Source organism: Leuciscus leuciscus, assembly GCF_965113295.1.
Source record: "Leuciscus leuciscus genome assembly, chromosome: 6".
Classification (NCBI taxonomy): domain Eukaryota; kingdom Metazoa; phylum Chordata; class Actinopteri; order Cypriniformes; family Leuciscidae; genus Leuciscus; species Leuciscus leuciscus.
Window position 1 is genome coordinate 11,544,893 of NC_138730.1, and position 27,505 is coordinate 11,572,397.

Genomic DNA, 27,505 nt, shown 5'->3' on the forward strand with positions numbered 1-27,505 from the left:
GATTACGAGCCAAATAACCACTTTTAGTACTATATAGCACCATTTATTTTAGAGTGTACTGACAAACTACAGCACAAGATATAATAAGTAAAAAAACATTTTTGGGGATGAAAATACTAATGTGCTTTAGACTTTTGCAGTGCTGTACCAATATGAAGTCAAAACAAATTTGAATTTATCTATTAATTTACCAGGTAGGCTCCAATGAGCTCCTCAGATGATTCTCCCAGGAAGGAAAGCAGGCAGCGAATCACAGCATCTACTCCCTTGAAAGAGTGGACACTTTCAAATTCCTCCCTCAGGCCTCTTGCGTTCACACCATCTGCTTGCCGCATAGACCTCAGTGTTCTCAGTGCAACACCCACCTCAGCACTGGCACTGACAGCTGTGGCATCTCTCCTCTGCAGAAACAGGGACAAGGCTTGCAGGGTATCCAGTGCATCTTTTACCAACGCCATCTCCACCAAAAAAAGCCACTGTGTCATTTTACCATGAATGCCCCGACATTTGGCTCTTTCCACGGAAGATCTGGATTTGTCTTCCATCAACACTCCAAAGAGTTTGACCAAGGCTGAATAGCTTTGCCAAAGAGCCGTCACAGACGTGCAGGATGAGGACAGCCAGCAAACATCAAATACTCTTCCTATCCTGCGAGCGTGCATGCCCAGATCAGAAGCTGCAGACTCAAACTCTCTCATATGTTTTGGGATTTGAGAGAAAAATGAATACAGAGTCAATGAACATCTGAAAATGGCTCGCCTCTGTAATGTGTTTCACAGCATTATGAATTCACAGCATTCTTGAAATTCTCAAGAACTTGTGGTTCATACAGTGAATGACAGTCAGGTTAGGGTTGATCTTCTAAAGTAGGAGTGTGGCTGCTCCCCTATCAGTATACATGTAAGGGTTAATGCCCTTCGAGGTGTCCATTATCAGGTATTAATGGACGACGGCGAGGCGTGAACCGTCCGACGCGCAGCGGAGGACGGTTGCCTCCGCCGAAGTCCATTAATACCTGACAATGGACACCTCGAAGGGCATTAACCCGCTTATACCATGGTCACTTACGAAAGAAAGAAATATTTAATCAATTAATAATACTTTAATGTGTTTTAGAGTAAAAATCGTGAGGGTTTTTATTTATTAAGTCGAGCGCACTATTTAATATCTCCCGTATACAGGCGTTGCCAAGCAACAGCGACCCGACCGCAGCAGTTGATCAGTGAGTTTGAGCCAGCGCAATCATTTAGAACTGTCATCAGGCAAATTGACGGGACGCCTTTCCTAGGTGTACATTATCACTTTTTAATGGACACCCTGCAGCCAATCAGAATCGAGTATTCACCCAGACCATGGTATAAAACAGTATATTTCGGCCATTCTAAGTGGTGTGACTGGGACACTAACTCTGCTTGTCATCATAGAAACAGATAATCAGATTGTGATGTTTATTCCCGCTTCAGTAATATGCATGCTGAATATGCTGCCTTCCTTTTCGACACACAGCTTCACTGCCCAGCGGACCTGCAACCATCTCACAAGTGTTGATAGGCTATTACTCGTGAGGTGTAACCAATCAGATAGCGCTGTGGGCGGGACATTGAGCAAGTCTGCAGAGTGGTGATTACAGAGAGGCTGCGGCAGTTATATCAGAGCCAGCCAAAGTAGCGCATTTAAAAATAAAATTGACTTTAATCAAACCACGGATCCGTGATAAGTTTTGTGATCCGTCTCGCTACTAGTGTAGTAGCACTGATCACTTTGAGGGGGGGATAAATTTATCCCCACCGGGGATAAAAAGAATTAAGCAGAGGCAGGGATACATTGACCAGAAAGGGGGAAATCCCATGCACCCCCCCCCCCCCGGCAAATCGCACCCTGGTTATAAGTACTTACATACTACCATCAAGCCAGCAAAAGAAGAACTAAGGTTTACCTCAGATTCACAAAAAAAGAGCTGGCCATCTCTCCGTGAAATCTCCATGAAAGACAGCAGGACAGTGATTCATGTTTTCTAATCTTCGATAGGAGAAAATCTTCTCCATTATCTCACCAATGACCTTTTTGTTCTTTTTCTTCTGAATTTCTTTAAGAAGATCAACTCTTTCCTTCTCTATAGTTTTACTTCAGCCTTCCTGGGTCTTGTCATGCCTTTGGGGCAAGACTTTTCAATTCTCTTCTTACTTTTCAAAGAGTTGACCCCCAGCTCTGGACAGGAAAGCTGACTGTCTCTTAATTTTGCTTGATAATTGCCCATCTTATATTTAATCCTCTGTTGCCACCCATACTGTCCATTAAAGGATCCTGGCTCTTTGTGGCATGGGTACTTTTCAATCAACATCTCAGCTACGTTCATAACCTGGACACCTGTTGGGTACGCAGTGTACAAAATAATGTATTCTGCTAGTGTCTCAAGGACACTTCTCGTTACTCTTGGATTGCTCAAGAGGGTGCCATCCTTTTGGTAGGCTTTGTTTCCTTCTGAAAGCAAGAGCTCTGTATCGAATGAGAATGTTGTCATTTTAAACTTTGCTAGCCATCCTTGAGAACGGCATGATGTGGAACTCTCAGACGAAGATAGCAGAACAGTGTCTTGAAAACTGCTGTATCTGGAGTCTAAAGAAAGGAATGATGTCTCACTTTCAGAAGGACATAGCATAACGGTGTCATGAGAACTACATGACACGGCGTCAGACTAATTTCGTAGGATTGGTTCTTCCACAGCACTCAGATTCAGGGTGACAGGCTCAGTTTGTACCACTTTTAAAGTACATCATCTATTGAGCTCAAGGTGAAAAACTGGCCCTCAAAATCTATGTCTTCATTCATTAAAGTAAAGCAGTCTGGAATATTAAATGTTTCTTTGATTACACGTTTAAGGTCCTGAAGAGTACTGGGGATGACCAGTAAAACAAATTTGCGAATGACATTCTCTTCAAAAACAAATTGCAGCTTTGCTGAGGTACACATCTGCAACAGAAAAAAACAGCAATTAAAACAATTAATCCTAATTAAATATTTGTACACTACAGCATTAACTCAAGTAACAGAATGTTGGCTGTGTGTTCCAACTCATAGCTCCTAAGGTCCTCATTGTACCATGTGCTTATTAGTCTCACAACAAAGACCAGTTCATTACAAACCAAGATAGACTGTAACACCTCACAAAAGTCTGGCAAGTCTGCAGTGAAATAGCAACATTCCAGGTTTAGTTACATAGTATAGTACATGTACCATTGTGACACGTGGATACCTATGTTGGACCAAATCTTTTATGTCATCCTTTAGGATGTCCACAGAGGCTTGTGAAGTTGTTGTGACCGAAAGTGATGACTTGATCACATTTGATTCATGGAGATGCAATGCAATCATGAGCTGGTGGTTTTTTTTTTTTGCAAAGGACAGCAGTATGTTCCTGAAACAGCCTGTTTGTCTGACAGGTTTTTTGAAAAAGCCATGTTTAGCTTCAAATCTTATGGTCCACAAGGCTACCAGAGGACCAAATTCCTGAATGAGTTCAGGGTAGTGCTCGAGAAAGTGTTTGGGAAGAAGCATTTTTTTAGGAAAAACTACCAAAAATCTGTGTCGGTGCTCAGAAATCAAAGAGTCAAGGTAGCAAGTTCTCTGCTCTGTATGAACTGGGGCCATCACAAGTTCCACAATGTCTTTTAAGGTCATTAACATCTGCCACACACTTCATCATTCTCAGGTACTTTCAAGCCTATCATGAGAGTCAACAGACACCAATGTGCATTACCTCCTACAGATCTTTTTGTGGCAAAATGATCAGGAATAAAATGTGGACGATTTGCTTGTTCACTCCACTTATAAGGGAACAGTCAAATGCAATTATTGAGCTCCTCAAGAGAAAAATATTTCTTCTTGATCAAGGCTTGAAATGACAATGCAGTTCCACTGGAACAAGATCTTCAAGAAGGTCATGTAATACATCTGGTGTGTAACCAGATGTTACATGAAAATTATTAAGTTTTTCAGACAATGCACACTGTTTTTGAACACTGTTTTTTTTACACCATAGTGAGGAGTGGGAGTAAGACTTGACAAAACTGTCTCAACATCCAGAGTGTGCTGCTCTTTATCGCTCCTCTGAAAAAGTCCAGATCTTACTTCTGTGGTCTGAAACTGGGACCTGTCTGGAAGACAAAATCGGCAGACGAGATCCCGTGAAGTTTTCAATGAATCCTCTCACAGAATGGGCTCCCAAATTATCAGTCACCAGGCTCACCACACTGCCTTTCTTGACTTTTCCTAAACTTGGAATAAAAATACCATCTTTTTCCAAGCTTTGAAGGTCGGTCAACAGTGGCTCTAGAACTTTCTGAAATCCAAATTGCTTTGTGTCATCTACTTTACAAAGAATGGATAAATAAATAGATGCCAATGCATGTGTACAGTATGTCTGTATCTGTATGTCTGTATCAGTCTGTCTGTGTCTGTACAGTATGTCTGTATGTCTGTATCAGTCTGTCTGTGTCTGTACAGTATGTCTGTATCTGTATGTCTGTATCTGTACAGTATGTCTGTATCAATCTGTCTGTATCAGTATGTCTGGTAATTTAATTTAATTGAATTATTAAATTGTATTTTTTTTTTTTTCACTTGGTGTCTGTCTGTCTGGTAATTGAATTTAATTATTAAATTGTATTCTTGGTAATGTCTCCAAAATTAATAAAATATTTGAAATGATTGTAAATATTTTGTATTCAAGTCATTTTTTTTAATCTGTGTTCAAGTTTACACATTAACCCCAGGCAGATTTAATTAACTTTTAAGAATTATTAGACTTATATTGACTTAGACTAATAGTTTGCCTTTGAATGTCTATTTGGAAGTTTGTGTGTTATACCAGGCATTGAACAATTAAATGTGTACGTGTTATACCAGGCATGCACGGGTAAAACTGTTGTGGTGAAACTGCATACCGGTTTGGGGGATGGGACGCAGATCCCAGAGAAGTTTGAAAGTTTTTATGGTACATGTACCAACAATTGTGTCTGATTTGGTCTCATTCGCTACAACGTAGAATGACTTTACGGTAGTAGTCTGTAAACCAGAAAAACTGTATATTTCTGTATTTCTATAGTTTATAGTAAAGAGCTGGCAGCAAAGACACCCAATAATATCTGTCTGCAGAGCCGCAGAGCCACAGTTTTACCCCAGCAGTTTCACCACAGCAGTTTCACCACATGCGCACATTTCGCATGCGCAGTGTCACCACAACAGTTTTACCCGCGCATGCGCAGTGTCACCACAACAGTTTTACCCGCGCATGCGCAGTGTCACCACAACAGTTTTACCCGCGCATGCGCAGTTTCACCAAAACAGTTTTACCTGCGCATGCGCAGTCACCACAACAGTTTTACCCGCGCATGCGCAGTGTCACCACAACAGTTTTACCCGCGCATGCGCAGTTTCACCACAACAGTTTTACCCGCGCATGCGCAGTGTCACCACAACAGTTTTACCCGCGCATGCGCAGTGTCACCACAACAGTTTTACCCACGCATGCGCAGTGTCACCACAACAGTTTTACCAGCGCATGCGCAGTGTCACCACAACAGTTTTAACCGCGCATGCGCAGTGTCACCACAACAGTTTTACCCGCGCATGCGCAGTGTCACCACAACAGTTTTACCCGCGCATGCGCAGTGTCACCACAACAGTTTTACCCGCGCATGCGCAGTGTCACCACAACAGTTTTACCAGCGCATGCGCAGTGTCACCACAACAGTTTTACCCGCGCATGCGCAGTGTCACAACAACAGTTTTACCAGCGCATGCGCAGTGTCACAACAACAGTTTTACCCGCGCATGTGCAGTTTCACAACAACAGTTTTACCCGTGCATGCGCAGTTTCACCACAACAGTTTTACCCGCGCATGTGCAGTTTCACCACAACAGTTTTACCCGTGCATGCGCAGTTTCACCACAACAGTTTTACCCGCGCATGTGCAGTTTCACCACAACAGTTTTACCCGTGCATGTGCAGTTTCACCACAACAGTTTTACCCGCGCATGTGCAGTTTCACCACAACAGTTTTACCCGCGCATGTGCAGTTTCACCACAACAGTTTTACCCGCGCATGTGCAGTTTCACCACAACAGTTTTACCCGCGCATGTGCAGTTTCACCACAACAGTTTTACCCGCGCATGTGCAGTTTCACCACAACAGTTTTACCCGCGCATGTGCAGTTTCACCACAACAGTTTTACCCGCGCATGTGCAGTTTCACCACAACAGTTTTACCCGCGCATGTGCAGTTTCACCACAACAGTTTTACCCGTGCATGCGCAGTTTCACCACAACAGTTTTACCCGCGCATGTGCAGTTTCACCACAACAGTTTTACCCGTGCATGTGCAGTTTCACCACAACAGTTTTACCCGCGCATGTGCAGTTTCACCACAACAGTTTTACCCGCGCATGTGCAGTTTCACCACAACAGTTTTACCCGCGCATGTGCAGTTTCACCACAACAGTTTTACCCGCGCATGCGCAGTTTCACCACAACAGTTTTACCCGTGCATGCGCAGTTTCACCACAACAGTTTTACCCGTGCATGCCTGGTATAACACGTACACACTTAATTGTTCAATGCCTGGTATAACACACAAACTTCCAAATAGACATTCAAAGGCAAACTATTAGTCTAAGTCAATATAAGTCTAATAATTCTTAAAAGTTCATAAAATCTGCCTGGGGTTAATGTGTAAACTTGAACACAGATTAAAAAAATTACTTGAATACAAAATATTTACAATCATTTCAAATATTTTATTAATTTTGGAGACATTACCAAGAATACAATTTAATAATTAAATTCAATTACCAGACAGACAGACAGACACCAAGTGGGGAAAAAAAAATACAATTTAATAATTCAATTAAATTAAATTACCAGACATACTGATACAGACAGACTGATACAGACATACTGATACAGACAGACTGATACAGACATACTGTACAGATACAGACATACAGATACAGACATACTGTACAGACACAGACAGACTGATACAGACATACAGACATACTGTACAGACACATACAGACTGATACAGACATACAGATACAGACATACAGATACAGATACAGACATACTGTACAGACACAGACAGACTGATACAGACATACAGACATACTGTACAGACACATACAGACTGATACAGACATACAGATACAGACATACAGATACAGATACAGACATACTGTACAGACACAGACAGACTGATACAGACATACAGATACAGACATACTGTACAGATACAGACATACAGATACAGACATACTGTACAGACACAGACAGACTGATACAGATACAGATACAGACATACTGTACAGACACAGACAGACTGATACAGACATACAGATACAGACATACTGATACAGACATACTGTACAGACACAGACAGACTGATACAGATACAGACATACTGTACAGATACAGACAGACTGATACAGACATACTGTACAGACACAGACATACAGATATAGACATACTGTACAGATACAGACAGACTGATACAGACATACTGTACAGATACAGACAGATACAGACATACTGTACAGACACAGACAGAATGATACAGACATACTGTACAGATACAGACATACAGATACAGACATACTGATACAGACATACTGTACAGATACAGACATACAGATACAGACATACTGATACAGACATACTGATACAGACATACTGTACAGATACAGACATACAGATACAGACATACAGATACAGACAGACTGATACAGACATACTGTACAGATACAGACATACAGATACAGACATACTGTACAGACACAGACAGACTGATACAGATACAGACATACTGTACAGATACAGACATACAGATACAGACATACTGATACAGACATACTGTACAGATACAGACATACAGATACAGACATACTGATACAGACATACTGATACAGACATACTGTACAGATACAGACATACAGATACAGACATACAGATACAGACAGACTGATACAGACATACTGTACAGATACAGACATACAGATACAGACATACTGTACAGACACAGACAGACTGATACAGATACAGACATACTGTACAGACACAGACAGACTGATACAGATACAGACATACTGTACAGATACAGACAGACTGATACAGACATACTGTACAGATACAGACATACTGATACAGACATACTGTACAGACACAGACAGACTGATACAGATACAGACATACTGTACAGATACAGACAGACTGATACAGACATACAGATACAGACATACTGATACAGACATACTGTACAGATACAGACATACAGATACAGACATACAGATACAGACAGACTGATACAGACATACTGTACAGATACAGACATACAGATACAGACATACTGATACAGACATACTGTACAGACACAGACAGACTGATACAGATACAGACATACTGTACAGATACAGACAGACTGATACAGACATACTGTACAGATACAGACAGACTGATACAGACATACTGTACAGATACAGACATACAGATATAGACATACTGTACAGATACAGACAGACTGATACAGACATACTGTACAGATACAGACAGATACAGACATACTGTACAGACACAGACAGAATGATACAGACATACTGTACAGATACAGACATACAGATACAGACATACTGTACAGACACAGACATACAGATACAGACATACTGTACAGACACAGACATACAGATACAGACATACTGTACAGATACAGACATACAGATACAGACATACTGTACAGACACAGACAGACTGATACAGACATACTGTACAGATACAGACATACAGATACAGACATACTGTACAGATACAGACAGATACAGACAGACTGATACAGATACAGACATACTGTACAGATACAGACATACAGATACAGACATACTGATACAGACATACTGTACAGATACAGACATACAGATACAGACATACAGATACAGACAGACTGATACAGACATACTGTACAGATACAGACATACAGATACAGACATACTGTACAGACACAGACAGACTGATACAGATACAGACATACTGTACAGACACAGACAGACTGATACAGATACAGACATACTGTACAGATACAGACAGACTGATACAGACATACTGTACAGATACAGACATACTGATACAGACATACTGTACAGACACAGACAGACTGATACAGATACAGACATACTGTACAGATACAGACAGACTGATACAGACATACTGTACAGATACAGACATACAGATACAGACATACTGATACAGACATACTGTACAGATACAGACATACAGATACAGACATACAGATACAGACAGACTGATACAGACATACTGTACAGATACAGACATACAGATACAGACATACTGATACAGACATACTGTACAGACACAGACAGACTGATACAGATACAGACATACTGTACAGATACAGACAGACTGATACAGACATACTGTACAGATACAGACAGACTGATACAGACATACTGTACAGATACAGACATACAGATATAGACATACTGTACAGATACAGACAGACTGATACAGACATACTGTACAGATACAGACAGATACAGACATACTGTACAGACACAGACAGAATGATACAGACATACTGTACAGATACAGACATACAGATACAGACATACTGTACAGACACAGACATACAGATACAGACATACTGTACAGACACAGACATACAGATACAGACATACTGTACAGATACAGACATACAGATACAGACATACTGTACAGATACAGACAGATACAGACATACTGTACAGACACAGACAGAATGATACAGACATACTGTACAGATACAGACATACAGATACAGACATACTGTACAGACACAGACAGACTGATACAGACATACTGATACAGACATACTGTACAGATACAGACAGACTGATACAGACATACAGATACAGACATACTGTACAGATAGACATACTGTACAGATACAGACAGACTGATACAGATACAGACAGACTGATACAGACATACAGATACAGACAGACTGATACAGATACAGACAGACTGATACAGACATACAGATACAGACAGACTGATACAGACACAGACAGACACAGACAGACACCAAGTCTGTCACCAATAGGAGAAAAAAAAAATTAAATGTCAGGGTTGTAAAATGATGACACTCTAACATTTTTGTTGTCCCTAACCTCTGACATGAAAAAGAACATGTCCTCTCTGTTTTTAAATGTAAAATAGAATGGGGCCCTTATTTCATCATCCTCATCCCAAGTTGTGTCACGATGTGTACGCAGTCGAGCAAGGGCATTCAGTGCATCTTCCTCCTCCATGCAGTCAATACGTGGTGGCAAGTACTTGCTCTTCATCAGCTGGTGATTTTCCTTCAACCATTCAACACCTTTCCTGATGCTGCTCATCATATTGGCATTCTTTATGAAAAATATTTGAAAATTAACAGCAATCAACAATTTTACAGTTTCAGCTAAATAAAACTTGAAGTGTAAATATATACACTGCAGAACTCTACAGCATACCTCAAGATTCTGTGGAGGCGTGACCCCCTCCAGTGCTCCTACGTCATGCTCAATTTCTCTGTGTCCCCTGAAAGTCCTAGTATAGAATATTGTCGACTGAAAATCGGATAAATAAATAAAAAAAACCCTTTGACAACAAAAGCTTACTTCACTGTCAGTGAGGCAAGATCCAACCGCCATGGCCTCCTCAGCCCAGTGTGCAAGCCACCTTCCATGTCTGACAAAATACAAAAAGACAACAATGAGAACATAAAGTTGTGCAGAATACAGCAGGTGGTTGTCTAGTCATCAATATTCTGTGCTTCCAAATGGAACACAGTATGGTTGTGAATTCAAACCCAAGTTGCTTCAGGAGGGACTGTCCCTGAAGTTAGTTTACTAAAAGTCACTCTGGATAACAGTGTCTACTAAATGACAAATAATAATAATTTGGTTTTAAAAAAAGCATACTCGGAAACCCTACCCTCCAAGAGCAAAATTATCCATGAGGGGAAGGCACCACCACCGCCTGATGACTGGAATGTCATGCTGAGAAAAAAACAATACTTCAATGAATACTATGAATAACATTAACAACAATAATATTAATATAATGTGGATAAATAAGACTTACAGTAGTGAAATCAATGGGTTCATTTAATACGATGTGTAGGGCATACTGAAACATATTCATTTTGCAGTGTTATTTTTGATATAACAGACTGAATACAGACTGATAAAAGTCTGGTAACTTACCATAATCATGAAGACCCCACAGGATGTCATATCGAGTTGATGGGGGATTTGCTGAAATGGCAAATTGCATTTTGAAAAGCAAAGAAATCAAACAGGACGTTAAAGTGTTACGAAAATACAACAACAAAATACCCTTACCTTGTTTTTCATTATGATCCAACGGCCTGGTGCTATTGTCATAGCAAGTTTGCTGCAACATGAATATATGTTTTTAAAAAATAATTATTTGTCCTACAGCACTGCTGAACTGATTGCAGTGAAGACAATTTAGTAACTTATTCTTGAGACCAACTGAACACATGCAAAGAACACTGAACAGCAAGCGAAAAGTATGCAGTACTGTGCAAGTTTTGGGCACTTTAGTTGTTCCCAGAGCCATAGAGAGAAAGAGTTGCGACACTCTTTGATGTCGCCGCTATGGCTGTCACGTGGTTCATGTAAGCCTCAATAGTTCCAAAACATACGCTGGCTGTCATGTTCGTCTATGGGACAGACAGCAGCGATTGCATTATTGAACGGTAAATATAAAATAAAACACACACCCAAGTACTTTTTCAGCTGTTATTGCATTATTGCATTTTGTTAATGTCAGTTTTGCATTTGGAGATAAGTTTTAGGCTATATTTTTGGAGGGAAAAGCTTAGTGTTCATGTTTGCATGGGTAGTAGCACTGGCTTTAGCGGCTCTAATTTAACTTTTCCATATCATTCATCTGATGGACGTCTCATGATATTTATTTTAGCACAACTGGGATGTATTAGGCTATTGATTCCCGTGATTTTGCTTATAAATTCCGATTCAGCCATTAGCCTACCTTCGTGATCACGCAAAGAGGTCTGCCGTGGCGGCCCGTTCAGAATTCACTTAGAAGCTAGCTCACTTCTTCTGATGAAAGTGGCCACCCCCAGGACCACAACGTGAAACATAATCATGTTAAGACTAAGAATATTATTTTAAGATTAAGGCCATACACATTATCAAAACTATAACAGATTAAAAACGAATTTACGCTTTTATGTTTGGGTATATAGGTAAGTGCAGAGTGAAGATTTTCTCTATGGCTCTGGGTTAGTGTACAGAGTAGGCTAATGGCGCTTTTCCACTGCATGGTACGGTACGGCTCAGTTCGGTACGGCACGCTTTGGCGCTTTTCCACTGCATGGTACGGTACGGCTCGGTTCGGTACGGCTCACTTATGGCGCATTTCCACTGCATGGTACGGTACGGTACGGGTCGCTTCGGCTCGCTTTAAATGGTACCACCTCTGTTGAGGTTCCAAGCGTACCGTACCGATACTAAAATGTGACGTGAAAACACTGCAGATCACTGATTGGTCAGACAGAATAATCACTACCAGCGTCATTGTATTTACACGAGACACTAAACCCGCTAGATTTAAATAGCCAGTAGACAACAGCCAACGCTGTAGCGCCTGTTTTAAAAGTATTTGCTTAAAAAAAAAAAGAGTATAAACTTAAAAAAAGAAATGGCTGAATCGTGGTCAGTGGACGAGGTGCAGACGTTCTGCAACGTGCAGACTTTGGTTGCCGAGGAGCGGATGGGGAAACACGGAATGCAAAATTCGCATTTAATATGATGATGTCATGGCAGTAGAGACGGCAACTATATCAGTCCCACCCACTTTGAAGCGGTACTAACTGCAGTGGAAAAGCAACCGAGCTAAAGCGAACCGAACTGTGCCGAGCCGAGTCGTACCACGCAGTGGAAAAGCGAAGCGAGCCGAACCGTTCGGCGCCGAGTCGAACCGTACCGAGCCGAACCGAGCCGTACCATGCAGTGGAAAAGCGCCATAAGAGTAAGGGTAGCAAGTAACTTAAGCAATTAACTAACAAAACACTTGTAACTTCTGTTACAGCTATTGAGACATCAATTAAGCATGGCTGATACAAATGAAGGTTTTCAAATGAAATATTTTTTATTAAACAATGACAGACAACAAAAATGTGTGCTTGTGTGCTTGTGTGAGTGTGTGTGTGTGAACAAGAAAAATAAAAACCAGGGGCAGGTGATCCATGAAACAGACAGGACTGGTGATGGCCATGGTCCAGCATTGTTCGCACAAGCCGCTACACTCAAGACAACAAAACATAATGAAAAGTTAGTATATCCCAAAAATTGTATTAAATAAAAGTTGCTATAAAGGTGGTAGCGATTCATTACCGAACTCTTACTGTCACAGCTGACGAAGTCGGGCTAGCTAACAAGCTAGCAGGCAGTGCTTGAAAATTGGTTGAAACAACCAACAGAAAATATAAATAATTACGCTGTGCATGTACAAAAGAAGACCAGTATAAACATCGCAAAGGGCCTCTGATACAATATAGACAGCTGACAATTCAAAAGAGGTCGATATTTCAGCATCTTACCCCTGGAACAACTCGACGCGCAGCAATGTAAGTGAATGGTGTCCAACGCCAAAAAATGACAGTGTTTGGAACTAATCCGATGTTCAAATCCCGGAAGTAGGCGGTTAAAAGCGCCGCAATTTTTTACAACGGAGGTCTATGGGAGTGTCGCAACTCTTTCTCTCTATGGCTCTGGTTGTTCCACAAACATTTGTTTTAGACAGTTAATTTTTTTTTTTTTTTTTTACAAGTGCCTAAAACTTTTGTGTACTTACCATACTGTAGAGAACACCAACCAATAAGCCAAACAAGCAAAACAAGAACTTTTGAACAGTGGAACGGGGAATGTTGAACGGCTGAACTCGAGCCAAATTTATAATGGGTAGGCCTATGTAAAACCTGAACAACGCCACAAATGAGCCATCGCCATAGCCATGGAGATTTTTGGAGCAAAGAAAGTGCATCACTCTGTCTTTTGGCTTCAAGACCTGAGAAAATACATAGTCTACAGACGTGTAATATTCCATCTCATGACATTTCCTTAGCCTCAAAAATAAAATGTTTCCCTCATAATTTGTTTAATAATTCCACGGTAAGTTAGTTGTACAGTGCAGTCCAATAGTGCACATAGTATTGCAATATTCATGTAATATTACAAATCAAAATAAACCTACACACAACACCCAGTGTCCTGTTTTCCACACGGGAAGGAGAATCATGTCCTTCGATGCTACATCACCCTAATGAGATAATATCTAAAACAATAGCTGAATTTTGGTATTTGTTTAGGTTTGTAAATGGGTCACAACAAAACAATTTTTGAAATGTGTTATAATCAACATAGTGATTATGACAAGCATGGTGGGCTAAAGCCATGTGATTGCCGGGACCGGTGATGACGCTCATCAATCACGCACCGTTCTCGTGCCGCTCTCATGGCTCTCGTAAGCCATGCTTGTCACATTGATATCAAAAGACATTACCTGAAGTAGGTTTCTCAGTGAGACACACAAGGGCAGGTCTAGCAATATGTGGTCACTGAAATTGTGCACACCATCTTTCCGCTCTTGATAACGGTAACACAAGTCACAGACCGGGCAACATTTGCAGTAAGTGGAAACATCTAGAGGTTGGATGATTCAACAGGAGATACATTAATTTTGTACTGAGAAACATGTTTACGTATAAAGCACATTTGTCAGAGTGTGACATTGTAAAATCTGGTGTATAGAATTGTAACCTACCTTCAATAGGTTTGTCTCTCCCTCCTCTGGGCCCCCCAGGCATTCATGCTTGTCTGTTTCACCAACTGAATCCACCACCTCTTCTGTGCTACGGACTGTCCTAAACAACTCAGGCTGCTCTTGAAAAAAATGCCACTTGGCCACATAAATATGTGGACAGGATCGTCTCGTTTTTGAACATGGACAATGCCACGAGTTTAATTTGGTGTTGTACACCACCATAACTCGTCCAAGAACACTGTAATATGACACTGTGGGCTCAAATACAGATACAATTTTCTTGATTTGAGGAAATCCAATATTTAAGCAGACAGATAGAGGGACATTTTCATCTCTGGAGAAGCTTTGTCGTGCAAGGCAACCCTTCCTTGTGTCTTCATTAAACCATTTGGTTTGCACCATCTTTGTCAGTGAATCCTCCCGTAGTGTGTTAGACTTAGCTGTGTTGGTACAGTAAGTGACTGACTTTAGATGTACACATCTATAGGCTTTCATGCCACTCCTCCACGCCAAATCCATGTTAACTTGACATTCCTATGACTCACAGGACACACAATGATTTTCACCCCATGTTTTATTCTGAACATGAAGAGGGACATTGTGACCATCGAAAGTCTTTTGGACAGAATATAAACCATTTACCTCATCAATACACTCACTCATGAGGTGGTGTTTGGCGTTCACGTCCAAAACCTGGTTGGTATGCTTACGGTCAATGTGCTTTCTAATGTTACGTTTATTCATAACCACATTGCACATAGGACACCTTTCCCGGACAACTGGTCTCACACGGACTCTTGTGACTGCACGAATGCCTTGGTCAGCTGACTCTGCACTAGATTGCACTATGCTGGCAGAAGATGGCTCAGAAATATCTACTGAGGTAGACTGATAAGTCTGGCACACAGTTAAATGTTTTTTAAAGTCTTCCTTACGCAGCAGCATAGACAATAGATGCAGTGGTAATGGAGTTGAGCCCTACACCCTAAGCCACATCGGTGAATAGTGTATCCTGTAACATAAGAAAACAAACTCAGTTAAGTATTGGGCCATGAAAATAGCCTCTGTTAACCCTCCTATTGTGTTTCCGGTCGAAAGTTTTCTAAAAAAAAAAAAAGATTTAATCTGACTGTTATACATTTTTATGACTTTGTCCACACATGCCATCTGAACACAAAAATATATTTGGACAATTTTCATAACATTTTATTTAACTTTTATACATCTATGGTGATCCCAGGTCAAAAATGACCGGTTATTAGAAATGAATGGGGAAGACTACGATAAGCTTATAAAATTTAGTTCAGGCACATGCCTGTTTATCTGATGACACAATTTGACAAAAAAAAAAAACTTGTGATAAGTAGCTAAATATGTTTAGTCAGAGTATTTGTTTTAGTTAAAATAATGTATACATTATGCAAAAAAAAGATTTTTATGAGCTTAACGTACACGCCATAAATAACAAATAGAAGTTAAAAAATTGTTCACAAAAACATACATTGATAAAAAAAAATCGATCACAAAAATAGGTGATAATAAGTATTTTTATGAATCTATAACCTAATATAATAGTGCGGTCCTTTTTGGGCCGGGAACACAACATATGAAATTAACAGAGGCCAAAATGATATCTGTTAAGGACCTAATAATGATGACAATCGTCTGACTGTACGGTTCGATATAACTAAAAACTCTAATTTTTGATAGTAAAGAATATTATAGTATAAGCCTAGTTACAGTTTACGTTAGTTTGTTATAGCCATACGTAACTTATCGATAACTACATTTCCCCCGGAATACAATAGCTTTCTAAAGTTGGCTAACTTAAAGTTAGCTTCGGCTCACCCTCATGTGCACAGGCTCGTGTTTTTCGTCTTAAAATAGTCCCGTGAGTTAGATTAAAATTTCCTCAAAAGTCAACTTAAAAGATTTACATGTAATCTGCAATGTATTCTCTGCTGTCTGTAAAAATATACTTTCATAATAACATTTTGAACATATGCAGAATTGGCAACATTTGGAAAACGAACTTAAGGACATTTTGAAAATGTGCATTAAGGCCATTTTGAAACTATTATAGTACAGTAGAACATTTTGACAATATGCATCAATAATAAAACCTGGTGGGGCAATTCTGTGAACAAATTAAAACACATTTAGGATAGACTTTGCTTTAACATTATTTAAATTTACATATTTTTATATTACTTATATATAATATAATATAATATAATATAATATATGATTTATATTTAATATGATTTATATTTTTATATTTTATATTACATATTTTTACATGTTTATATTAATTTACAAATCTCGTGTGCGCTTTTGTCTCAGTGGTTAATGAAGGCTATTTAACGAAGGCTATTTAATTGAACAAAGTGTCGTCGCTGCTCACACTACTGTGATTGTATATTACTTATATAATATATAATATAAATATTATTTATATTTATATTTTTATATTTTATAACATATTTACATATTTATATTAATTTACATAGCCTATCTCATGTGCGCTTTTGTCTCAGTGGTTCAAGGCTATTTAACGAAGGCTATTTGATTTAACAAAGTATCGCTGCTCACAATACCGTGATTGTTTTTATATTTATATTATATATTTTTACATATTTATATAAATTTATATATCTCGTGTGCGCTTTGGTCTCAGTGTGGTTCAAGGCTATTTAACGAATGCTATTTAATTTAACAAAGTGTCGCACACTACCGTGATTGTAAGCCTGCCAGACGGATATCTTTTTCGATAGCCTTTTAATGAAATTGGAATTTCAGAATCGCATACTTAAATGTTTAATTGCCTACAATAGATTATTTATTGATTATATTGAATTAAATCTCGCAGGCCCAGCTTATTTGTAGTCAATCTTTCCAAAAACAGAGTTGGAAGAGAGTTAAAACTTACCAGTACTAAGGAGTGCTGAGGCAGGTCCAGCTCAGTTTGTTCTTTCTGAAGCCGTTGTTTCTTTTGCCAGCTATAGGAGAAAGCGGTCACCAGCGTTCGACACAAACCCATCCCAGATAGCAACATTGTTTCGGCCCGGATCCGGCCCACATCTGGCACTTGTGGAATGCGGATCTGGCCCACATGCAGCGTGGAATGACGGCCCTTGGGTGGCCCACTCCTGTTTGCCAGATCTGGGCCACAAGCAGCCCATAGCAATGCCACATGTCAGCCAAGAGCAAAGAAATAAACCAGAACTGGACCTTATCTGAGCCACAAAATCTGTGTATATTAAATATGGAGTCATTTCAGCCTTAATAAGCCTGTTAACAAGCAGAATCACTGAAGAAAAGAAGAGAACAGAAAAAGAGACGAGCAGAAACACAAGAACTACAACTGACTTCAGACACAGCCTTAGATGAAATCGACTGAAGAGAAAAGAAGACATTAAATCTGTGAAGATCTCAGCAGAGGAGGATTAAACAACTCCACAAACAGCATTACAGCTTCACTTATTATTAACCAGACTGACTTTATTTCTGTCAGACGTCTACAGAAGTTTTTATTGAGAATGAACAGAGGTTTAACTCTGTTTCATTTGAAGTCACCATAAGAGTGACTAGTGTTTCCATTAGTTGCGCTCTTAACTCTTAGTATATCTTTTGTCTTTTTTGGCTGCTGTGACAGTGTGTTTGTCAAACACATTTGCAGCAGCAAAGAAAGCTAAAGTGAAATGAGATCAGGTGATGATGGTTACCTGTTGATGATTTTATAATCATCATGAAATAACCTTTCACTGATGTCTTTGGAATCTAACAATTGTGTTGATCCATTAATATTTTCACATCTCAAATCCTGTGTTTCTGCAGCATGAGATTCAACAATATAATATCAATAAGTTAGAAGACTTTATCAAACATGAGCACGAAAAAGTCAGTTTAATATGACGCACACAGACATCAACAATCAGCGTATGAATCTCAACAATGGTGACAATCAAAAGTACTTTGCTGCAATGCATGCTGGGTACCAGCATAGTAAAAAACTCCCAGCATGCATTGCAACATGAATAAATTATGCAGCTGAATTGTCCTATAATTTTGTTTGATTCTAAATATTTGCTTTTATTTTTTGCTGTTGTTTTTGTTGTGAATTAGTAGCTTTTCAGTGATGTGAATTATTCTTTTTATCTAAATATTTGTGATTGTCACCATTGTTGAGATTCATACGCTGATTGTTCATATCTGTGTGTGTCAGCATAAGTTAAATTTTTGATCTCATGTTTGTTAAAAGCTTTAAACTGACAGTTATAATATTGCTGAATCTCATGCTGCAGAAACACAGGATTTGTGATGTGAAAATATTAATGGATCAACACAATTGTTAGATTCCAAAGACATCAGTGAAAGGTTATTTCATGATGATTATAAAACCATCAACAGGTAACCATCATCACCTGCTCTCATTTTACTTTAGCTTTCTTTGCAGCTGCAAATGTGTTTGACAAACACACTGTCACAGCGGCCAAAAAAGACAAGAGTTAAGATATACTAAGAGTTAAGAGCCCAACTAATGGAAACACTAGTCACTCTTATGGTGACTTCAAATGAAACAGAGTTAAACCTCTGTTAATTCTCAATAAAACTTGTGTAGACGTCTGACAGAAATAAAGTCAGTCTGGTTAGTAATAAGTGAAGCTGGTAATGCTGTTTGTGGAGTTGTTTAATCCTCCTCTGCTGAGATCTTCACAGATTTAATGTCTTCTTTTCTCTTCAGTCGATTTCATCCAAGACTGTGTCTGAAGTCAGTTATAGTTCTTGTGTTTCTGCTCGTCTCTTTTTTCTGTTCTCTTCTTTCCTTCAGTGATTCTGCTTGTTAACAGGCTTATTAAGGCTGAGATGACTCCATATTTAATATACACAGATTTTGTGGCTCAGATAAGGTCCAGTTCTGGTTTATTTCTTTGCTCTTGGCTGACATGTGGCATTGCTATGGGCTGCTTGTGGCCCAGATCTGGCAAACAGGAGTGGGCCACACAAGGGCCGTCATTCCACGCTGCATGTGGGCCAGATCCGCATTCCACAAGTGCCAGATGTGGGCCGGATCCGGGCCGAAACAATGTTGCTATCTGGGATGGCCCGGGCAGTGCGTTCTTTTTCTGCTTTCATGGAGTTGGTGATGGCAAAATGGAGGCCTTGGCCGAAGCATGGTAGCCATCCCCATCCAAGTTTCCTCACCGCAGCCACAATGTTTGCTCCGTTATCACTAGTGACACAAGCTAACCTCTTGTCATCCAGAGACCATTCTTCAAGAGCGGATCGCAGAGCCTCGGACAGGTTATCACTTGTGTGGTAGGTCTCCAAACACCTTGACTTCAGCTCCCAGTTGGTGTTCGGGTAATGAATTGTCACGCTCATATAGGGCATGATATTAACGCTTGACCACATATCTGTTGTGAGAGAAAAATGGTCAGCGTCCTTTAAAGGGGACATATCATGCTAAATCCACTTTTTTAGCCCTTAAATGCATTTTGTTGTATATTTGGAGTGTTTAGAAGTACAGAAAAGTTGAAATTATTTTCTTCAGTTGCTTCGTTGATATCTTTATACTCTGTTTTGGTCATATTTTTAAACCGGTTCAGATTTTTCTGTCATCTATGATGTTTTTTGAACTATTACGTCACAGTATTTGCAGCGGAACTGCCAAATAAGGACATCGACTTCCGGCCCAACACTTCCAGCAATCCGCAATTTTGTAGTCCAAGCTAAAGGATGCAGAAGTTACGAGAGGGTAAGTTAAAATGTTCGGTTGTTGGATGTAGTAACCCACACGCTTCATTACACCGTCTAATGTAGATGAACTGCCGCGCTTGTGACAGGGCGCATGTTTAACTGAAAGAACGAGCAGAGAGAGAGACACGGTCATGCGCGCGCACTCTCTCTATCTTCGGAGCCAGGCGAAAGTGTAAACAAGACTTCACCGTCTCCAAACTAGGCGCTGTCTTTCTCTCTCTTCCTCGCACATATAAAACTCAAAATAAATCGACACGGTGGTAAAAGGTCGGAAGACCAAAATTTCATGTGTGAATACAGTAACACACCATTGCGATACATCCATCCATATGAAGACGTTGTTGTGCAGGTTCGTCGTCTTCATTTTCATCTTGCTCCGGCTCCGACTCTTGCTCGAACATGTAAGGCTGGATGGACAAGTCTTCCGTTGTTGACATTTTGTTAATAACGTGCAAATAAAACGTTTCTGTGTCGCTAGATCAGGGGTCACCAAACTTATTTCTCTGGGGGCCACATTATCGTTCCTGACTGTGATGGGGGGCCGGGGCCGGGTCAGCTATATAACATAGAATTGTATGACCCAGACCAAAATGACCACCAGCAGGCCTCATTGTGTAGTAGAGATTACTAGCCTGGCACAGCCATCCCCACTATATCCACACTACTATATCAACACTTGATTCCTGGCACATATTTGTTTATCTTTACTAGTGGTTTGCAAAAGTAGTAATCGAGTCTTCACACTTTGTTTTAATTAAAGTTATTCCTCACTTTAAAAATAATCGTTGGTCCACTGTTCTTTGAAAACTCTGCACTCTCTATTAGGAGTGGAACGGTACACAGAAGTCACGGTTCGGTTCATACCTCGGTTCAGACATCACGATTCGGTACGAGTTCGGTACAATGGAGGGAAAAGCAAAACAAAAATGCTGGTTTTTTTGTGCATGTCTTGTGCATGTCTCAGGCTGGACCACCAAAGGAAAATAAATATCTTAAGTCTTGTATTTTTTTAAAATAAGTTTTATTAATAAAGTAAAGGTATAGAACCAGTTTATTTGTGCACTGACAATAGTTTTATATAAGTAGTTCATTAATTCAATTAATAAAAATACCTTGATATTTTTGGTAATTGTACCTGAATGAATTGAAAATTAATCTGCTACATTTCAGAAATTAAAAAATTAATTAACAGTAACTTAAACACTTTGCAGTTTGAATGATGTCCTGCATAAACTAAATGACGGGGTATGTTTTTATGTTTCCACTGTTCGATCGCGGCCGCGCCTCACACACTCACACACACACACACACACACACACACACAAATATAAGTAAACACTAGGGTTGGGTATCGTTTGAATTTGAACGATTCCGATTCCGATTCCTTGTTTCGATTCCGGTTCCTAACGATTCTCGATTCCGATTCTTTGGCAGGGTCAAAAAAGTTTAGATAAATTTTAATTATATTAACTTTTTACTTTTTATGAAATTTACTATGAATTTCTCACAGGGCTGTTTTCAACTACAATATAAATATCAAATCTACTTTAAACAACTTTTTTGACATTTTAAATGAGCTAGCTAACCAACGGTCTTTCTGAAGGAAATAGTCTGACCTTCTCCATCAATTGAAATATAAAAAAATTTGCATCACAATAAGTGTATTGTATGTGATTGTCACTAACATTTTAGTAACTAAAATGAATTTTATTAGGTTTAGTGACAACATGTTACAATGTTTACATGGTACAATTTCTGGTAAGCTACGCTTTTTAATTATTTCATTTCAATTCAGTTATTGTGATTTGATTTAATATTGACTCATTTGGATAAATATTAGGTACTCAAGATAGGCTTTAATTTTTCTCAAGAAAAAAACAACTCACCTAATGCTGTAAACATACAGAGAGCCCTATCAGCTGGCAGTATTATTTAAGGTTAAAAATAACTCAAATTAAATATAATGCGTTTTTTTTTATTATAATAACAACTTTATTTAATGATATAAGTTCAAATATAATAAATATGTAATATAGTACACATATTTAGCAAAATACTCTCTATAGCTCTTTTTTTCTTGCCAACTAGCCTATGTGCTACAGCCTATATGTTCATTAAATGGCTTTCCTGAGGTAAATATGACATAATTGTTCTCCAGCTATGTTATTGACCTCTTCACGCTGATAAAAAACACTGATTGATCGATATTATATATGAGGAATATACAGTTAGGTAAGTTGTAGTCTACTGTATCTTTCAACAGTGTTCGTGTTTTTTGTACTATTAGCTGCTAGTCGAGATGATCGGTTCACGTGCGCTAGGGATCTGTCGCGTCACATTTACAAGCGCCAAAACGATATTTATTGTTTGAATTTCGTAATAAAATTGACAGAATCTGAGAGCTGAGATTTTTTTGCATATCATAAGTAACTGCTCTGTCTAGTCTGTCGGTCTCCGTGTCCTCTTTGCTTCACGATTTTATTGTGCGTGAGAAAATGGATGTGTGGTGTGAGAAGTGTCAATTGCGTGTGTCTCACGGTAAATGCGTGAGAGTTGGCAGCTCGTAAATGTGTTTTCATGAATATATATATTTTTTTACGTTCGCCGGCATCGCGTGCAGTTTTCAAACGGACGAGCAGAGGACGAGAGAATATGGTTGCAACTTGCAAGATACCGAAGAATAAGAAAACATCATAAGTACGTTTTTAAGGTTTAACGTCAGGGTTGTTTGCTCTGAATACATTTTATGAGACGCTGTGTGAGTTAATAAGGCAACTCACACAGCGTCTCATAAAATGTGTCGGTTCGCAGTTTAGCATAACAATCAATATAAGCTTACACCTGTGCTAGTACACGCATTTACCATGCCGTGTGTACGTTACAAATGTTTAACTAAAGTGTCAGCGAGTTAACATTTGGCAGTTTGAAATCGATTATGTTGTTACTTCAGTTCAGAATAGGGCTAGAAATGACTTAGACAGCGGTTTCTTCTTCCGGTCGGCGGACTGTGAATCGAAACTAGGAATCGAAATTTAAACTTTTGAACGATTCCGGGAAAATCGCAAAGCTAGTCCCGGTTCCAATCGATACTCGATACTCGATACCCAAGCCTAGTAAACACTTTACGACTTTTCGATCGCGCCCACACCTCTCTCTCAACATATTCCAGCATAGCAATCTTTACATCGCAGCCTGCTTCAGAGCTAAGGCGGTGCTACAGATTAGGTGTCCCTAAAGAACCCGCGTATCTAACAGTAGTTCCGCATTACATTAATTAAATTGCACGCGAGTTTTATTTATTTTTATACCGTGTATTCTCCGTGTAAATGTATGCACCAAACCGTGACGCCCGTACCATGACGTACCGTCCATGACGACTTTTGGGGATTGCCTCATAGGGCCGGTTCAAGTAGTGGGGGGCAGAGGGGCTGGGGGGCCAGTCAAAGGGGGGTTGCGGGCCTGAGTCGGCCCGCGGGCCTTAGTTTGGTGACCCCTGCGCTAGATAATCGTATCTCTGCTATCAAACTACAAAAATGGCCGAACGGGGTGGAGTTGAACCGAGTGTCACCTCTGCAACCTGGAGAGGGGGCGGGGTATGAAGTGTCTCAATTGCATTTAAAGAGACCGCACCAAAACGAGTTGCTCTCAGACGCATATCAGAAAAGGGGTAGAAAAGGGGCCTGTGGAGCTATAATAATGAGGAATTCAGACCCAAGCATTGCAGTTCCGCTTTATATAGTCCACAAATGTATGATTTATATGTAAAAAGGAACAATTTAAAAGCATGATATATCTCCTTTAACTCGCGAGTCAAACTGTCCTTCATTTTCACATACTTCTCTGGTACTGCCTTTTTTGAAAAGTATTTTCTGTCAGGGGGGACATATTGTTTGTCGAAGGCCTGTAGCATCGCCTTAAAGGCTGGCTTCTCGACTAAGTTAAATGGCAACTTTTCCTCCACCAGAAGGCGGGTCACACTACATGTATATTTTTGTGGCAAATTCTACAAATGGGCTCACTCAAATTGGCTGGAAGTCCTTTTTCGTCTGGTTCAAAGCCAAAATGTGCCTATATTGGCGACGTGACATTTGGCTTTGCCACCAAGTTAGCCCTCTCTGCCATGTTTCGATGGAATAGTAGCTTATCTACTTACGCGCAATTGTCGGCTGCGCAACCACGTGAGAGAATTGTGTTAAGCACGTGCAATTAAAAACTGAGGTCCTGCTTTTGGGGCTTTCTCATGAGTCATGCGCCTGTATTTTATGCTTTAGTAAAATGAAATTCAAATTATAGGCTACAAGACATTACACAGGTACTCTCGCATATAGGCCTAATAGTCAATACAAATGGAATGTTATTATTTGTCATGGAACATTGCGCTCCCCAACTTGCGAAAGGTCGGATTTGCTCCATCTTTTGAGAAAGTTTTGTTTAGAAAACCTTGAATCCATGTAAGACACATGTCTTTAGACACAATCCATGTCATTAGAATCAATGAATCCATGTAATTAGACACAACGTGCACACTTGTGCAGGCCAATGTTTTTTTTTCTGTTTTTTTTTTTCGGTGATGACGGTGGCATAGTAGGGCAAAGAAGACAAGTGAAATACTTTTTAAAACCTTGCACCTACTTTATGTTATTAAGAATTTAATGCAATTTAGCAACTGTGTGACAACATGGAAGTAATTTATCAGCTTACATGCAGCTTCCTCTGAGCCACAAAATAATTTACACTACTGTTTTCACATTTGTAGTAGTACTCCCCAAAACTAGTACACACATTAGGTGTCTGGACACTTAAGACTGGTGGAGTCACCCTTTAAAACAGGGTTAGAAATAAAAAATAAAACTTACATCTGTAAGAAGGATCAGCCCGGTTAGGTCCTCTCCAAAGTGTGCCATGAGCAGCTGAACAAAACGAAGTGCCATCTCATTATCTTCACCATTAGAGAGGATATCCTTGACATCTTTGTTGGTAGGTTTGCCCCTGAAGTATTCTGTGATGGCTCTTCCACATTCCTCCATACTGAGTTCCAAGCTACAAAGCACACTGATGTCTGTGAGCAATGTACTGGCGTGAAAAGAAAAGGCCATTTGCTTTTCACATCTTCAATGTCAGGTGGTGGAAGTGTATTTATGTGGTGACGTTGTAGAGAGAATGTGAGCTCTATTAGATTTTTAACTTCTGCTCTTTCTGCTCCACCTGCACCCTCCTGTCTGTAAATCTCCTCCAGTCTCTGGTGGTGCTGCTCCACTGTGTCATCAGTTTCTTCTGGGGGTAGCTCTGGCTGAAATCGTGTACATCCATATGTGTCAGTTGGACCCCTCTTGCCTGTAGTGGATCAGTGGCATAAGAAGCTTCCGTCAAGGTTCACATTCTCAATGCGGTTTTTCACTTGAATCAAAAGTGATGTATAACCTCCACACAGAAGTGACCCATCAGCAAAACTCTTTGGGTACTGCCTGATGATATTTCAAACCACAGTTAGGCACTGTGGGGTTAGCTTCATACCTTCTCATTTCATCCGCAAGTACTCGTACCATCTGGCGTCACTCCACTGGTTTAGGTCTCTTGCCATCTGCAATTGCAGAACGAATTTCCTGTGGCATTTGTTCCCAAAGGACCTGGAATGTTTCTGGACATGTTTTCAGTATCTGAGATGTGGAAGGTCTGTTGCTTGGCTCGCTGTTTCTTGCCTGTCTTGAACATGATGAAATGGCCGATAGCTGAGATGAGCTAGAATTAGGCGGAGTGCATAATGTTGGTGCTGAAGACCCAGACACCGACCAATCACTACTCAGTGGTGACGAAGTTGGAATGACTTGAAAATCCAATGTAACTGTCTCGGTTTCTAAAAAACAAACAAAAAACAAACAAACAACAAAAGAATTAGGGCACATAACTAGGCCTGTCACGATAACAAATTTTGCTCAACGATAAATTGTCCAAGAAATGATTGCGATAAACGATAATATTGTCGATCTGAGACCATTTTCATCTAAAATAATGATAATGGCATAATAATGCAGGTACACCTTTCAAAGTTCAATAAACTTTTATTTCTATAGACTATTTAACACTGAAAATGGAAAACATTTTAAATATCCACAATAACAATGAACAAAACAACCAAAAACAATAAAAGCAATGGACTCTCAGTCTCTGTTAACAAAAAATGCACTTGAATAAATACCAAAAACAATAAATAAAATGGATGTAAACAAAATTGCACTTCAAAAAATATTAAACATTAGGCTCAGACATACATTCCATTGCAGGCAAAACTGCCCATTACCTTTGTAAACAAACAAACAAACAAACAAACAAACAAAAAAAGCCTCAACAAGCCATATGCAAAAAACTTTTGAAAAATAATTTATCCAGCATAAAGCTTTGTTCAAATAAAGCAAAAGTGAATTGCAGTCTATGTACACCAAGGACGAGAGAGAGAGATAGAGATTTTATGGCAGATTCCGAGCAAGAAATACCAACATGTTGACTTTGTGTGGCTTAAGGCAGGATCTCTGAGGAGTAGCAATGTTGCCAGATGTGCTAAACATTCTCTCAGAGCTGGTGCTTGTAGCACAATTGCACATGTATTTTTGGGCCAACTTGGCCATCAAAGGATATCTTCTTTGATTGTCATGCCACCACACCAAGGGATCACAAGATGCATCAATTGCATCCTCTTGGAGGAACTTAGTCAGCTCTGCATCAGCCTGCACTCTTTTTGGAAATGCAGCCTGGGCCTGACTGAGATTACGAGCTCTTCTGTTTTGAAGAAGGTCACTCAGCCTCTTCTTCTTGGTGAGTGCGGCAGCAGTAGGTTCATCCTCGTTTCCT

The 27,505-nt window shown here is 39.7% G+C and overlaps 2 protein-coding genes across 2 annotated transcripts in view; one reads left to right on the forward strand and one right to left on the reverse strand.

The window, feature by feature from the left end:
• LOC309501617 (uncharacterized protein) overlaps positions 1 to 27,505 on the forward strand; it is a 68,879-nt gene that overhangs the window by 23,293 nt on the left and 18,081 nt on the right. The window lies entirely within an intron of this gene.
• Positions 1,363 to 17,923, reverse strand: LOC309501616 (uncharacterized protein). The gene is made up of 9 exons (XM_082173753.1): positions 17,829 to 17,923; positions 14,900 to 15,911; positions 13,931 to 14,778; positions 11,428 to 11,479; positions 11,290 to 11,340; positions 11,168 to 11,212; positions 11,018 to 11,082; positions 10,702 to 10,771; positions 1,363 to 2,970 (listed from the first exon to the last, which is right to left on the reverse strand). The coding sequence occupies exons 4-9, from the start codon at positions 11,467 to 11,469 to the stop codon at positions 2,764 to 2,766; spliced, it is 480 nt and encodes a 159-aa protein (XP_082029879.1). The 5' UTR covers positions 11,470 to 11,479; positions 13,931 to 14,778; positions 14,900 to 15,911; positions 17,829 to 17,923; the 3' UTR covers positions 1,363 to 2,763.